Source organism: Podarcis melisellensis, assembly GCF_964234715.1.
Source record: "Podarcis melisellensis genome assembly, chromosome: 14".
Classification (NCBI taxonomy): Eukaryota; Metazoa; Chordata; class Lepidosauria; order Squamata; family Lacertidae; genus Podarcis; species Podarcis melisellensis.
In genome coordinates, this window is record NC_138546.1 from 218,367 (window position 1) to 234,419 (window position 16,053).

Here is a 16,053-nt window from a genome sequence, read left to right on the forward strand (position 1 = left end):
GGGGGAGGTCGCCTAGCAACGCCAGGGATAGGCCAGGCCGGCGCCGACCGCTAGGCGGCGCTGCCGCTGCTGCTGCTGCTGCCGGCCAGGGACCGGAAGCGAGGGAGGCTTTCGCCGGGGCGCCGCGCGGCGCGGGTCCGACTAGATGACCCCGGGGTCCCTAGAAGAGGCCTGGGGACGAGTCATATTCCACAGCTTTTTAATACGTTTTTTGGGGGAGGGGGGGTTACTGTTTTGTCGCTTCTGTCGGGGCTATTTGTTTGCGCATCTCTGATCTGGGTTTTTTAAAACAAAAATCATGGCAAATCTTTATTGTTTTAAAATACAAACGTACAGGAAAGATAAGTATAGAAGAGTTAAATACAAAAGAAGAAAACATGAAGACATAAGGGTCAGAAAATTTTTTAAAAGACAAAAAAGGGAAAAAAGAACCAACAATTTATACAAAATTATATCCATCAAATAAAAAATTTCTGCATAAATTTCTTTCGGGGTTATTTGTGCATCTTTGATCTAGGGTTTTTTTAAAAAAAAAAATCTTTCAAAGTACCCTGAGATATTTTTTGAGGAAGGGCGCTATAAATCAAATAAATAGAAGGCAGCAGCCAAGCGCGGGGAGGCGGGAGGCAGCCGCTTCTGCTTTTTTCTTTCCTTTTCACAGTCTGACTTATTTATGTTAATTGGGGTTTTTAAACAACTTTATTGGTTTTATTTATTAAACAAACCAGCTCGACCACCTTTTAAAAAACTCATTGCTTCTGAATTGAAACTCGGGGGAGCAAATAGGAGAGGAAACAGACTCCCAGTCTCACTCCCCCCCCCCCCTAAATAGAAGAGGGAAGAGGAGAGACACACACACGTTCATATTTATATATATTTACACTCCAAACCTCAGATCTGCTCCCCCCTCGGATCAAAGAGCCTAGAAAAATAAACTCAGGTGAAATAAACAACTCCTTTTCTGTTTGCCCCTTGGAGTAGGGGTGTTAGACACTTAGTGGGTGTAATAATAATAATCATCATCATCATCATCTATTTATACCCCGCCCATCTGGCTGAGTTTCCCCAGCCACTCTGGGCGGCTTCCAACAGAACACTAAAATACAATAACCTATTAAACATTAAAAACTTCCCTAAACAGGGCTGCCTTCAGAAGTCTTCTAAAATTCAGATAGTTGTTTATTTCCTTGACATCTGAAGGGAGTGTGTTCCACAGGGCGGGTGCCACCACCGAGAAGGCCCTCTGCCTGGTTCCCTGTAACCTCACTTCTCGCAGGGAGGGAATCCCCAGAAGGCTCTTGACACTGGACCTCAGTGTCTGGGCTGAACGATGGGGGTGGAGACGCTCCTTCAGGTATACTGGACCGAGGCCGCTTAGGGCTTTCAAGGTCAGCACCAACACTTTGAATTGTGCTCAGAAACGTACTGGGAGCCAATGAAGATCTTTCAAGACCAGTGTTATATGGTCTCGGCGGCCACCCCCAGTCACCAGTCTAGCTGCCGCATTCTGGATTAATTGCAGTTTCCGAGTCGCCTTCAAAGGTAGCCCCACGTAGAGTGCATGGCAGTAGTCCAAGCGAGAGATAACTAGAGCATGCACCACTCTGACGAGACAGTCTGTGGGCAGGGAGGGTCTCATCCTGCATACCAGATGGAGCTGATAAACAGCTGCCCTGAACACAGAATTGACCTGCGCCTCCATGGACAGCTGTGAGTCCAAATTGACTCCCAGACTGCGCACCTGGTCCTTCAGGGGCACAGTTGCCCCATTCAGGACCAGGGAGTACCCAACACCTGCCTGCCTCCTGTCCCCCAAAACAGTACTTTTGTCTTGTCAGGATTCAACCTCAATCTGTTAGCCGCCATTCAGCAGAGTTCAAAAAACTGGTGAGCTGAAACTGCTTGTTCACACAAGCCCAGGAAGAAGCCAGCCCCATCCACACTGCGGCACGGAGGCCCACCTGGCCAGGCTGACACACACACACCTTCATCATGGGAGAATCATGGAGCTGGGAGGGTCATCTGGCCCAACTCAATCAGCTTCCGCAAGCTTGTCCAGCAAACACAGGAAGCGCCTGAAGACTCTCCCCCTCCATCTCCCCTGCGTCACACAGGTGAAGCGCCCTGAGACCTCTGGGCGGTATATAAATTCAATGAGTAAATAAAGCGACATCTTGGACTCTGCTCCAGCCTCCCGCTGATCCAACGCAAGGATGGAAGGACCACCTTGCAGGAGAAGCCAACTGTGGGAACCTTCCGTTTTCGGCTTCCCCTTGCCGTCAACCTTTTATGATTTTGCTGTCAGGTTTAAAATTGTTGTAAAAAATAAAAAAATAACATTGTTGTAAACCGCTATGGCATATTTGTATGATACAGCAGTACATTACACACACAAACAAACACACAGCTGCATTCTGCACATGATTACAGGCCAGCACAAAAATTGGGAGTGTAAATTTGCTAGTACAGTTCTGTACTAGCACAATCCTCTGCCTGAGAATCCCCCAGCTGTGGGACTGCAGCACCCAGCCAAAAGCCCCACTTTCCTATGAAAATGGCAGACAGGCCATGGCTATATATTGATCCATTTATTTACTGCACTTCCCTCTCTTTTTCTCCAAGGAGCTCCAGGTTGCATGCATGGTGCTCTTCCTGTTTCACCCTCACAACAACCCTGTGAGGTAAGCTGGGCTGAGAGGCAGGCACTGGCCCCCAAGGTCACCCCCTGCGCCCATTGGCCGAGCTCTTCTCTGGCAAAATAGGTGCCAGTACTGGCCAGGAAGTTGTTACAGCGAGTGCCACTCTTATTAACAACAAAGAGGTGCCACTACTGCGTGCTCTTGAGTACCCCCTGGGGGGAAAGCACTGGCCGAGTGGGGGATCTGAACCCGGGTCTCCCAGGTCCGCTGCATCTCTCGTGATGGTAGATGCCTGCTGGCAGGAGGCAGCATCTGAAGTGGGGGGGGGCACCTGCACCCCTCAAGTCCAGCGGGAGGCACTGCCTGCTTCCTTCGAGATCTAAAAACTGTGCTGTTAACACAGACCATCGGAATGCGAGCTTTCTCTGTACAGTGGTACCTTGGTACTCAAACGGCTTGGCTCCCAAACAAATTGGCTCCCAAACGCTGCAAACCCGTAAATGTTCCAGTTTGCAAACATTTTTCGGAAGCCAAACATCCAACACAGCTTCTGCTGAAGCTCCTGCAGCCAATAGGAAGCCACGCCTCGGTTTTCGAATGGTTTCAGGAGTCGAAGGAACTCCCGGAATGGATTAAGTTTGATGAAAGAAGAATGGAAGATGAAACTGATTAACTATGCAGAACTTGATAAATTAACTGGAAGGATTCAAAACCTGGGGGATCAGAGATTCTTAGAAGACTGGAGTAAATATACGAACTATTTGGAAAGTAATTGTAGTGAACAGATTACGCTAGTAGGACTGCAAGAAGTTTTGTAAGGAGGAATATTCGAAATATTGCAAGGAAGACTATGAGGAAAATTATTAGTTAATGACAATTAAGAGTAATAGTGAAATTAAGAAGTGCAGAATAAGTGATAAAGAATGAAAAATCATCAGAGGTGTTGATGGAAGTCTAAAACATTGTATAAGATGAAAAGTTATGTTATATGACTGTTAGAAATGATTTGTTAAAAAAGCCTATAAAAATGTATTTAAAAAAAAACATTTGAGAACCAAGGTGCCACTGTACCAATCCATTCCTTGAAATGCTAGTGACGTTTTCACTGGTTTTATTGCGTTGATCAGGTCACATTCATCATGAAAGAGCAGCTTACAAATACTTAAAACAAAGGTTGCTATTACCTTAAGAGAAGCTGTCCTCTTGCATACCTGCAGTGAAGGGTTGGGGGGGGTCATGCCTCTGAAAACAGCCGGCCTTCTTCAGCCGAGGGGAAAGGACCCCGTGACCCCAACCCACCACGGGCTGCAGGTTCTTTTGTGGGCTCCATTCCAGGTGATGAGTTTTGGGCTATACAAGGATATCTGTGCAAGGTCAAAGGAGCGGGGAGACAGAAGGTTCACAGGAACTTCCTCACCAACCCGTGCTGGGGGGAGGGGGCATGCATGGACACAGAGAAAGGTGGGAGCAAAACCAAGCAGCGTTCTACAGGTCGTGTGGGCGGGGAGGGGGGGTTGCAGTGATTTTTAGGAAGTCATTAGCTTGCACCAGGCGTCCTACTGGAAAGACCCAGTTCTCTGAGTGCATGTTTTGGAAGTTGGGCAATAGGGGCAGTACAGGATTCCTTATGGTGTACCGACCTCCCTGCTGCACCAAGGATTCCCTGCCCAAGCTGCTTCAGGTCGTGGCGGATGTTCTCCTGGAGACACCTAGCTTGGTTGTCCTAGGGGATTTTAACATCCATGCCGACACGACCTTACAAGGGGCTGCTCGGGACTTTGTGGAATGCATGGCGTCCATGGGGCTGTCCCTGAAATAGTCTGGCCCAACCCATAGCCGCAGACATGCCTTGGACCTGGTGTTTACCTCTATGGATGTTGGTGATCTGACACTAAGTTAAAGTGAAACGAAAGAAGTTTCATGGTCAGATCACTTCCTGGTGCAACTTGACTTCTCTGCGACCCTTCCCCTCTGCAGGGAGGTGGGACCGATTCGGATGGTCCGCCCCCGCCACTTAATGGATCCAAATGGTTTCCAGAGAGTGGTAGGGGATGCTTTATCCCATGTTGATGGCCTTTCAGCTGATTCCCTGGTGGCCCGCTGGAATGTGGAGTTAACCAGGGCTATTGACTGTCTGGCTCCGAAGCGCCCGGACAGCCCCGTGGTTTTCCACGGATCTGAGGGCAATGAAACAATCGTTGAGATGGCTAGAGCGCCGGTGGCGGATGACCCATTCTGAAGCTGACCGGACACAGGTTAGAGCTCAATGTCGAGCTTACCAAGTGGTGATAGCGACGGCGAAGAAGACTTTCTTCGTCACCTCTATTGCATCAGCAGAAAACAGCAGCAGGAGACTTTTAGCGGAACCACCTGCTACATCGGGGCCCAGTATGGGCCACATGATCTCCTGCAATGATTTTGCTAAGTTTTCTGCAGATAAAGTCACTCAGATTTGGGAAGAGGTAGACGCCACCGTGGGAGCAGGGCCAGGGCGGGAGAGTGCTAGAGTCCTGTCTAGTCAAGTTGTGTGGGATCAATTCCAATCTGTTACCCCCGAGGATGTGGCAGGCTGCTTGGACGAGTGAAAGACAAGAGAACCACCTGTCTCCTGGATCCTTGCCCATCCTGGCTTATAAAAGCTAGCCGGGAAGGGCTGGGCGGTGGGCTTTGTGGGGTGGTGAATGCTTCCCTCCATGAGGGAGCCTTCCCAGACCCGCTGAAAGAGGCGGTTATTAAACCGCTTCTTAAAAAACTATCTTTAGATGCGGCCACAATGGCCAACTATCGCCCAGTCTTAAATCTTCCATTCTTGGCCAACGTGATTGAGCGAGTGGTTGCTGAACAACTCCAGGCATGCCTGGAAGAAGCGGACCATTTGGATCCCTTCCAGTCGGGATTCAGGCCTCATCACGGGACTGAAACTGCCTTGGTCGCACTGGTTGATGATCTCCGGCGGGCTAGGGACAAAGGTGAGAGCTGTTTCCTAGTTCTGCTGGATCTCTCAGCGGCCTTTGACACCATCGACCATAACATCCTTCTGGACCGTCTAGAGGGGCTGGGAGCTGGGGGCACTGTCATACAGTGGTTCCGCTCCTTCCTCCTGGGTTGTGTTCAGAAAGTGGTGGGGGGGGATGAGTGTTCAGACCCCTGGGCTCTCACTTGTGGGGTGCCTCAGGGTTCTGTCCTCTCCCCCATGCTTTTTAACATCTATATGCAGCCACTGGGAGAGATCATCAGGAGGTTTGGGCTGGGTGTTCATCAGTATGCGGATGATACCCAGCTCTACCTCTCTTTCAAATCAGAACCAGTGAAGGCAGTGACGGTCCTCTGTGAGTGTCTGGAAGTGGTTGGAGGATGGATGGCGGCTAACAGATTGAGATTGAATCCTGACAAGACAGAAGTACTGTTTCTGGGGGACAGGAGGCGGGCAGGTGTGGAGGAGTCCCTGGTCCTGAATGGGGTAACTGTGCCCCTGAAGGACCAGGTGCGCAGCCTGGGAGTCATTTTGGACTCACAGCTGTCCATGGAGGCACAGGTCAAATCTGTATCCAGGGCAGCTGTGTACCAGCTCCATCTGGTACGCAGGCTGAGACCCTATCTGCCTGCGGACTGTCTCGCCAGAGTGGTGCATGCTCTGGTTATCTCCCGCTTGGACTACTGCAATGCGCTCTATGTGGGGCTACCTTTGAAGGTGACCCGGAAACTACAACTAATCCAGAACGCAGCAGCCAGACTGGTGACTGGGAGCGGCCGCCGAGACCATATAACACCGGTCTTGAAAGACCTACATTGGCTCCCAGTACGTTTCCGAGCACAATTCAAAGTGTTGGTGCTGACCTTTAAAGCCCTAAACGGCCTCGGTCCAGTATACCTGAAGGAGCGTCTCCACCCCCATCATTCTGCCCGGATGCTGAGGTCCAGCACCGAGGGCCTTCTGGCGGTTCCCTCACTGCGAGAAGCCAAGTTACAGGGAACCAGGCAGAGGGCCTTCTCGGTGTTGGCACCTGCCCTGTGAAACGCCCTCCCACCAGATGTCAAAGAGAACAACAACTACCAGACTTTTAGAAGACATCTGAAGGCAGCCCTTTTTAGGGAAGCTTTTAATGTTTGATGTATCACAGTATTTTAATATTCTTTTGGAAGCCGCCCAGAGTGGCTGGGGAAACCCAGCCAGATGGGTGGGGTATAAATAATAAATTATATTATTATTATTATTATTATAGTTTTGGATTTTATGATTTATGTGTAAATGTTTTCCATTTGGTTGTGTACCTTCTGATGTGTTTTATTTATTGCTTATGACTTTTGCTTTCTTGGTCATTATGGAAATCTCGTCATGTTGTAAGATGCCTTGAGCATTCTTTTAACTATGAGAAGGCGGCACACAAATAAAATGATGATCATGATATTCCTCTGGTGAAATGGACCTCCCAAAGCCTCTTGCTGCAGCCTTTCTTAGCCTGTGGGTCCCCAGATGTTGTTGAACTACAACTCCCATCACCCCAACATCTGGTAGTCCAACATCTGGGGACCCACAGGTTGAGAACAGCTGCATCTGCTGTAATAAAATCTGGTAGCATTTAAGGTACAGCAAACATAGTGAAAGCATCCTTGGTACCAAGACGCTCCCTCTGCTGCTCAGCTAGGCTCTCCAGCCTTCCTTCTGCCCCTCTTACCTCCTCTCAGCCTGGGGGGGGTGTGTGCAGGCTCTCCCTCTTCCCACCCCCTTTTCACATTTCTTCCCAGGACCATCCTCCCTGCCCTCTCCTGAGCCCTTGCCAGGGAAGATGCAGCTGCCCCTTTCCTTTGGAAGGACGGACTGTGCCGCCCTGTTCCTGCCCACTCTGAAGCCGCACACAGCCCCTGGCGCTTCCTCGAGGCTTAAGGGGGGCAGAGGGACCCAAGTGACCAGGAGGGGAAAGTCGCAGGCTGTGAACACCCCCACCCTGCTTAATCCGTTCAGCAGCCCCCTCAACTATCACCTACCCCCACCCTGCCCAAAATGTGCTTGTGTCCAGAATCCTTTTGCTGCTGCCACCTGAAGGCCTGTGGTGCTGCGCTTGGCAGGGAATGGGCAGCCTCTCCCTGCAGTGACGGCGAGGAAGGGGCTGCTGGACTTTTGACGGCACCAGTGGCAAGATCCCAGGCTCCCTTTTGGGCAAAGCCCCCTGGCTCCTCTCCCAGCTGTTGGCGGCTCCTGCAAAAGGCAATGTGGGCCCCACTCTGCCCACCCTCGAGTGCTCCAGCCAAGCCCAGCGGGAGAGAGGATTCCGCTTTAAGCGAGGTGCCGGTTCTCCCTGCGTCCTTCATTTCCTTGCACACCAAGCAAAGCTCTTTGGAACGAGAGATGAAAACTTGATAAAAGTTTGGCGGCGCCTCTGTCCCAGCCCCAGGGGGCGGTGGAGGCGGGGGGGGGGAGCCTGTCAATCTGCCGCTGCGACAGCAGAGCAGCCGGGTTACAAATGCATTATGTATGCCGGTGTCGACCCTGAAGCACCTTTTGTTGGGGCTGAATGTGTCATGGCCAACAAAAGTAGACTGGATTAGCCACAGTGGATTAAAAGATTTTCTTCTTTGAGTTCACCTAATAATGCAACAATCGCCCTAGAATGTCCCTTTGAAGGAGACGCAACGGCGTTCCCTTTGCCATCTGTGAGATTCCTCCCCATCCAAGATACATGGCGGGCGGCTTTCACGTCCGGCAGAAGGAGAGAAATCGCTGGGCACTATTTCCATCAGGTGGGAAAGAGTTTGTGCCCACCTCCTCCTCAGCCCACAGCCACATGGTTTGGGGAGGAAAATTGACAGCAGACGGGCAAAGAAAGCCTCTGTGAGCTTCAGACAAGGACAGGAGCCGCTGGACAGTTCACAAGGTGCTCAGAGCCTCCTGCTGGGAGAAGCTGACCAACGACAGGCAGATCTCAGATTCCAGCAATTCTGCTTTTCACACACACACCCCACCACCACCCTGTGTTAGTTTGGAGAAGTTTGGAGCCCCTCTTCCTCTCCCCACCAGGCTTCGTCCATCGTGCGAGGCGGGTCATCTGTTAGTGCCAAGACATTCACAAGCGGGGTGGTGGCAGTGGGGACAGGGGTGTGCTCCCTCTGCGCCCCCCGCCCTCCTGATGCTGTCACCCAGCGCCCCCTCCCCCTCCTCCCCCCACCATCACAATAGCAAACACGCAACCCTGCCACAACCCTTGGGGGCTTTGATCTCCAAGCAGGCCTTTGGACATTACCTCCAGGAAAGGGGCTGGGGAGGGCGGCGAATTTGGGCACAGCGCTCCCCCCACCCACCCCTGCCGAGAAAGGCGCCTCCCGAGCCGGAGTGGCTTTGCGGCAAATGGTGGCCCTGCGGGGGGGAGGGGCCAGTGGGTGGCAGCCGTGGGGCGTTAACCTCGCTCTGCAGGAGCCCAGCTGGGGGCTTCTAATGAGCTGGCTTTGCGAAATGCGATCTGAAAGGCCCACAAAGGCAACCCAGAGAGAGGAGCTCCATATTTCCCCATCCCGGTTTCCTTTGTCCGCCGTTTATTCTTGTTTCGTGGGGCAGGGCGGGGTGGCGGCTTGCGGTGGCCCCGGGCGGGACGGGGCGGCCGAGGGGCGATGGCGAAAGGAGGAGCCGTCAATGGCGGCCGAGGAAGGGCCTCCATTGTCTCACCTGCTGTCTGCGCAGCGCCGGCCTCCTGCTGGTTCTTCCGCCGTCCGCCATGACAGGACCCATCCGGAACACTTCCCAGCACTCTGGGAGCCTCTTTGCCTTTCATGGCCACGGACTGGCTGGAAGACGATGGCAATCTTTACTTTATACTGCAGCTTTGGCTCCTCACCCTGATTGGCTGAGGCCAGGACCAAATGATGGTCCTTCAAATCCTATTGTAACTATGGCAACCAGCCCCCGTAGGCACCACTGATGTACTTATAATTGCCGGATAAACAGTCGAGACAGGCCACTTTCATCCCGCCTAGGACCGCTTCCCCCCTCGGCTTTTAGGGCGAGGCCAGAAGAGGCAGCAAACTCCCGCGACACCGTGGGAAGAAGGTGCCACCTCACTTTCCCCATCTGGGCACCTTCCGCTCCTCGCGGCAACAGAGCGCACAGCGTCTCACGGTCATGGGACTCCTCTGTGCATGGGCGGCCCTACCCTGCGCCAAACCGAGGAATCTTTGGGCGGAAAACGAAGGCTGAAGGCAGAGAGAGAGCTGCGGCCGGGGCAGTGGGGGAGAGGATATTGTGGCAGTACCACTGATTGGAAATTCTTCTTGCATCAGCTGCTTTTGCCTTTCAAAGGAATTTACTGCAGGCTGAATAGGACCTTCCTTCCCACTGTACCAACGGTGAACCTGGCACCTGTCTAGCGTGGAAGAGCCACATCATCAAATGCCACCTTCTCCAAGGAGTCAGATGAAGACAAGGCCAGTAAAAGGCACAAGACTCTCTCCACTGTCATACGGGCCTCTGCAGCGACCCCTTCGGGACAGGGGCATATCGTGGGCACCTGCATCGCTCTGGACTCGCCCCAAAGCCCACAGGTGTCTGGTAGCCCCACACCCCTGTAGTCCCAAGGATAGGGATGTTCCAGCCCTGAAGTGCCCTTGGCTGGCAAATGCTATGAGACGAAGGGCGACCTGGAACCCTAACAGCCAACAAGTGACATTGAAGTAAGTTCCTGCAAAGTGGGAGGAGGCAAAGGCCAAAGGATGGAACCTGCTGCACCAAGAAAAGGAGAAGAGGAGGAGGAGGACGAGGGAGCCTCCTCCATAGCACTAGTAGCTTGCCAAGGAGGCTTCCCACCCATAGAAGCCACGCCACAGAGAGGTACGTTCCAGAAAGCATCTGGAGAATCTGGAGCGGGTAATGGCAACAGAGAGAGTCTCAAAAAGGATAGCCTAGCATTGGAAAAGTCGCAGAAAAGGACAGCTGAGGCCATCAGGGAATTTGAGGATGGTAGAACTAGAGGCTGGAGCTGTTATTTCTCAGACAGCCCCCAAAGCACACAAAAACATCCCAGACGTCATCAGAGGCAACAGGCTCCAAACGAAAAGACAGGATTCCTCCACCTGGTGTCAACTATGTTGTAATGACCATAACAAAAATGACTTCAGAAACACTTATATCAAGGTATCTGGTCATTCATTACCAGCTAGACAAGACAGCAAAGTCTGACCCATGCTGAAGGCCCTGTTTCTGTGCCTCCCCGAGGCATCTGGCAGACGCCACTCAGAGGCAGCAAGAAGAAGCTACCATACTCCACAAGCTCTCCTATCCGTCCCGCTCACATCAGCACATCTGAAGAGCCCGGCTGCAAAGGCTCGTCTAGTCCAGCATCCTGTACCCACAAGTAGATGCCTGTGGGACAGGATCACAACAGCACTCTACTGGTATCCCCAAGCAACTGCTACTCAAGAGCCAGGGTGGGGCAGCCGTTGGAGTGGCCAGGGTTCCACTTCCCTTTCAGCCACAAAGATTGCTCAGTGACCTTAGGCCAGTGACTCTCTCACAGGGTTGTTGTGAGGATAAAGGGGAAAGTGGGGAGAACAACAAGTGTAACAAACAGGTGAAGAGGCAAACAACCTCCATTACTGGAGGTGATACAGAGCCAGGACTAGCAGCCAATGATCACCTTTTTGTGGCAAGGTATACTATCCTCACGTGGCACATATGTGTGTGTGTGTTTGTGTGTGAGAGAGAGCACATTCTGCAAAGCAAGATTTGAAGTAGAATCTTTCAGGCCCACATGCTATTTAAATTCTTCAGATTTAAAATTTTAACATTTTAAATTTTGAATACTGTGTAGTTTATTGCTGTAAGCGACTTTGCACCCTAAAAAATGGTGAAAAGTGGGATGTATAATTTTAAAATAAATATGAGTCGTTACACTACAGCCAGACCCATCAAGGTGGCTCTTTCATTTAAAATTAAGGAGCCATCGGATACTTGGCAACTGAAGCTTAACTCAGATGACTTCAGGACAGGAACAGATGTTTGCATACAGTAATTCTTGCTGCTCTATGTAAACAAAGCTGCCATGCCACACACACCCCCTTGATGATGCCCAGGCTGCCCACGCTGGTTCTCCCAGTGGCTGCTGCCACTTTCCTGGTCCATGCCTGGGAGGGCGAATGGGATTGTATTCCTTCTACACATCAAAGCTGCCAGACCATGTCCTGGTAGGCATGTGTCTTAACTGGGCTTGAGGGACATTCCAGAAAGCAGGGATGCAGGGGCTCAGAGGTCTGCCACACAGCTGGGGAGACAGCAAGCCAGTTCCTAACGCTCCAGTTTTTGTCCCTTTGGTTTCTTACTCCAGCTAAAAAGAACAAGTGACTACACCGTTTCAATAATAATTCACAAGCCATTTATTCTTTTCTTTCCTGCTGTGCTTTGGATCTTAATTAAGGTTACAGGATGTGGCTTGTTCCTCAAGAGAGGTTAGCTGACGGCTTTTGTATTCTGCTGCAAATGTTGCTGTCTGGCCCTGAAGACCTGAGGGTCTCTGAGGACTCCAAGGTGGGATGCATTCTAGGGTGCTCCAAAGCCTGGTGGCAAAAGGCTCTCATGGCGACCAGCCCCAAAGTTGGGGATCACGGACCACATGGTGGCTGCAGATGTAGGCTGAGCAGCAACATGCAGGAGAAGCTGGGAAGCCATGAACCGAAAAGCCTCCTCCTTTTCTTTACGGCAAAAGCATCCTGAATGGAACGCGAGGAGGTAGCTCAAGGCAGCTAGTCCCCTCCCAAGTCCAGGGGGCAGAGCAGCCTTTACATGACAAGTATCAGACAGCGAGCACATACTTAACCATTCTGGATCCAGCTCTCTCAGGGGAAAAGTTCCATCCCTTGGTCTGTTTAACATAAACCCAAAGAGAAGTTCACAGTGCTTGATTCTCCTGTTAGACCTTCTGCACTTCAGCCGATTCAGAAAGTTTCTGTGCTTCAAGCTGCTGCACCAGTTCTTCTGCATAGACTTTGAACAAGGGAACAGGGTCCTGAGGGAAAGATTGGGGGCAGGGAGGAAGACACAATGAGGAAGAGACCTGATTGCACAAAGGCGAGGTTTGAACGTTAAAACAAAGCCATGGTCAATGTTAACCACAGGTTATAACCCAAGAACAAACCCTGATTTACTAACGTGGAGCCTCTGGGGTGGGCTCGGACAATCCAAGTAACACACGCCTTAGTGTTATGTGTGAGCCAATCCAAAGCATCACAGCAGCCCTCGAGAGAAGCGAACAGCATTTTGGATACAAGTGATTACAGGAGCCAGTCTAGAATCTGCAGAGTCCGACTAAGATGCCTCCCACTCCGCCATAACTAAGCAAAGGGAGCATATTCCATGTAGTCCCATAGACAGCAAACCTTAGGAATGGAATGTATTGCACCTCGGCATAAAAGCAAAAAGCACACTTATTTTACACAGCTTTGAGGGTCATAGGTGGATGTTCCAGAGACAATACTTTACTGGGATTGGGCCACAAACACAAAGGGTGAAAACACACCTTCTTCTCCAGGAGTCGCTGCTTTTCCACAGCTTCTTCCAAACTCAGCCCAACCCATTCTGCCTCTTCCTCTGGGATCACAAACTCCTGCATGCAAAGGTAACACGCATTAGCTCTCAGCACAGAGACTCACTGGGAAGCAGCAAAGACAGCAAGATTGAAAACTACCTTGTACCACGTCAGCCCACCAGCCCACCATAATGTCCACTGACTGGCAGCTTTTCAGGGGTTCCCAACCTGATCCTGCTGCTAACAGGGCAGACAAAGCAAATGTGGGCTCTATCATCCTTGTCACTACAGCCTTTCCCAAGATGCCACTGGATTCTGCATTACCTGGGGTGGAAAGACAGTAACAGCAGCCGTTATATCCGTAGGCACGTCAACGACAGTTATACTGGCCTTTCTACGCCCTCTAACTATGCAACTTTCACCAGTGCCACGTGTCCCTCTAGCCAAGTTCTAGAGAGGGAAGCACAGAGCACAGCTGGGACTCTTAGCCCTTGCGCATTGGCGCAAGCACAGAAAAGCTTTCATAACCAATTTGCAGCCCTTAGTGTTGCTACAAGAATGATGATTGGTGTTCACAGCAATTGCAGATTATGATGGATGCTGGCTCAAAAGCAAAAAAATTAGTTGCTACAATCACCCAACCAATGTGGGCATCTTGGGGTGGGGAAATAATATTTACTATCACGTATTCAAAGCATTTTACAGACGTTACCCTATTTGTAGCCCTTAAAGCAACACTGCAAGATCTGAACTGGGGATTCCTGATTTGTAGCTCTGCCTCTTCACCCACTACAATAGCTCCCTGAACCAAAATGAACTGAGAGGGAACTGAAATGGTCCTACAGCATTCCCACAGGAATGCCACCAGATCACTTATGGGCCCCTCCAAGCCCTCGAAGCAAAAGAAGACACCCACCTTGTATTTGTCGTAAATAGCCTCCCTCTTTGCTGGGTCATCTGGATGGAGGGAAGGGTCCCGGCGGGCAAGTCGTAAAAGCATTGTGCGTTTCAGGTCCATGCCCAGTTTAGAACACAGCTCAGCTTTTGGGGTCTGTGAGGTCAGAGAAAGATGCAACAGCTTGTCACCAGTTCCCACCGATATGTTCAGGGCAAAGACAGGCTTTCAGTGGCAAGCAGACTACAGTCCTTATGACTTCTGTCAAACGGTTCAGGGAAGGACCTGCATCACTCAAAGGAGAGCTCTGGGACGTGGCCCACAAAGGCTGCTTCACACCACACCGTTCAAGTATTCATCTGATAGCTGCCATATTGGCTTTCCCACGCTTGCAGACAGAACAACAGCGCTCACCACAAGCCTACCTTTAAGATGTAATAATCAAAGCCGTAGGCAGCGTCAATCTGGTCCATGGTCCGCATGGTGACTGTAATCGTCAGCTTCTTATCCAGGATCTCACTGTAGAGATCTCGATAGAAGAGCTGCGGCTTCCAGATCTTCTTCACCCGGGCGGCAAGCTGAGGACACAAGGAAGAGCAGATGCAGCCAAGATCCTGGCGGCTGGGAGGGAGGCCCCGCTGCCCGGCGGGTCCACCTCGCGGGGCGTCGCTTCCACGGACCGGCAGCAGCGGCTCCCCGGGTCCTGGAGCCAGGCGCCTCCTCCTCCTCCTCCGCGCGAGGCCCGCGCCCCCGGCCTTCCCCCGCCCGCCCAGCCCCCTCGGCCCGGCAGCGCACCTTGTCTCCCCGGGCGTAGCGCCAGCCGCGCACCAGGCCCTCTCCGCCCCACAGGCCCTGCTGGCTCTCGGGAGGGAAGTGGACGGGCACGGGCACGTCCTGCACGCGCTCCCGCTCGCCGGTCCGGCGGCTCCGCACGTGCTGGGCGCCGCGGGGCCTCCAGTGGACGGCGAGGGGCGGCGCCGCGGCCTCCTCCTGCAGCGCGCGGAGGTAGTGGGCCGGCAGGCGCGCGTAGATGCCCTGCTGCAGCTTCAGCGCGCCCCACAGCCGCGGGGGGACCTTGTGCAGAGGCATCTCGCCGCCGCCGCCGCCGCCGGGAGAAGCCAGAGGGCGACGCCTAGGCCTCCGTCTGCGAGGGCGAAGGTCAAGAGGCGGCCTCGCGCAGGCGCAGGGCACCGCCGACCCGGAAGCGAAGCGCGGCCGCCAGACGGGGAGGGAAGAAGGCCGTCCTTCCTGCTTGCTTCTCATTGGAGCAGAGCGCCGCTGAGGGCGTGGCCTAAGGGGAGCGAGGGCGCCGCGCTGCCGAGAGCCCCGCCCCTACGCCGTTACCATGGCAGCGGGCCTGCCGGGATCCGAGGGGCTTCGCTCGACAAGGCCGCGCGCGGGAGTCGGCGGCGTCCGGGCCTCCTCGACGCTGCGCCGCGCCCCGCTTTCCCCGGGGGCTCGAGGCGGGGGCGGGAGCTGCGCCTCTCCCCCCCCCCCCGCCCTCTGCACCTCGTCCTCGCACAACAACCCCGCGAGGCGGGCCGAGAGGGACGAGTGCGGTTTCCTCATCAGCTCGTTTTAAATGACTGAAGCGGGAAATGGGGTCACAAACCCTCTTATCATTCTGGTGTGTTAATCTATGGTTATTATTAAATTTATGTGCTGCGTCAGGAAAATTGGGCATGGCATGGCAGGACAGATGTGCTCTCCCAAGGCCACACTCCCAGCATGTTCCCACTCCTGTCTGGTCACGTCCGCAGAATGAAAGACGGCAGGATCCCCAAGGATGTGCTCTGCCGGGAGCTGGCTTCAGGCACCAGGCCAACGCTGCGTTACTAAGATGTCTGCAAATGGGACATGAGGCTGGCACCATCAACGCTGCCGTGGGAATTCCTTGCAGGCAACCACAGTAAAAAGGGTGAAGGGCCCTGGGCGGTTCAGTCCAGTCAAAGGCGAGTATGGGGTTGCAGCGCTCCTCTCACTTTTCAGGCCGAGGGAGCCGGCGTTTGTCTAC

General features: G+C 52.7%; 1 protein-coding gene across 1 annotated transcript; it reads right to left on the reverse strand.

The window, feature by feature from the left end:
• Nucleotides 1–11,972: 11,972 nt before the first annotated feature.
• MRPL28 (mitochondrial ribosomal protein L28) lies at nucleotides 11,973–15,317 on the reverse strand. The gene is made up of 5 exons (XM_081889353.1): nucleotides 14,835–15,317; nucleotides 14,465–14,617; nucleotides 14,061–14,195; nucleotides 13,136–13,222; nucleotides 11,973–12,625 (listed from the first exon to the last, which is right to left on the reverse strand). Exons 1-5 carry the CDS (start codon nucleotides 15,300–15,302, stop codon nucleotides 12,530–12,532), a joined length of 939 nt encoding a protein of 312 aa, XP_081745479.1. The 5' UTR covers nucleotides 15,303–15,317; the 3' UTR covers nucleotides 11,973–12,529.
• Between the last annotated feature and the right edge of the window lie 736 nt (nucleotides 15,318–16,053).

Bases quoted from the DNA above. Each gene is read 5' to 3' on its own strand.
- MRPL28 (XM_081889353.1), bottom strand. From the start codon at position 15,302: ATGAGAAGCAAGCAGGAAGGACGGCCTTCTTCCCTCCCCGTCTGGCGG. The intron at 14,618-14,834 runs GTGCGCTGCCGG...TTGTGTCCTCAG, and splicing joins GCTACGCCCGGGGAGACAAG to CTTGCCGCCCGGGTGAAGAA. The intron at 12,626-13,135 runs GTGTGTTTTCAC...TCTTTCCCTCAG, and splicing joins AGCGACTCCTGGAGAAGAAG to GACCCTGTTCCCTTGTTCAA.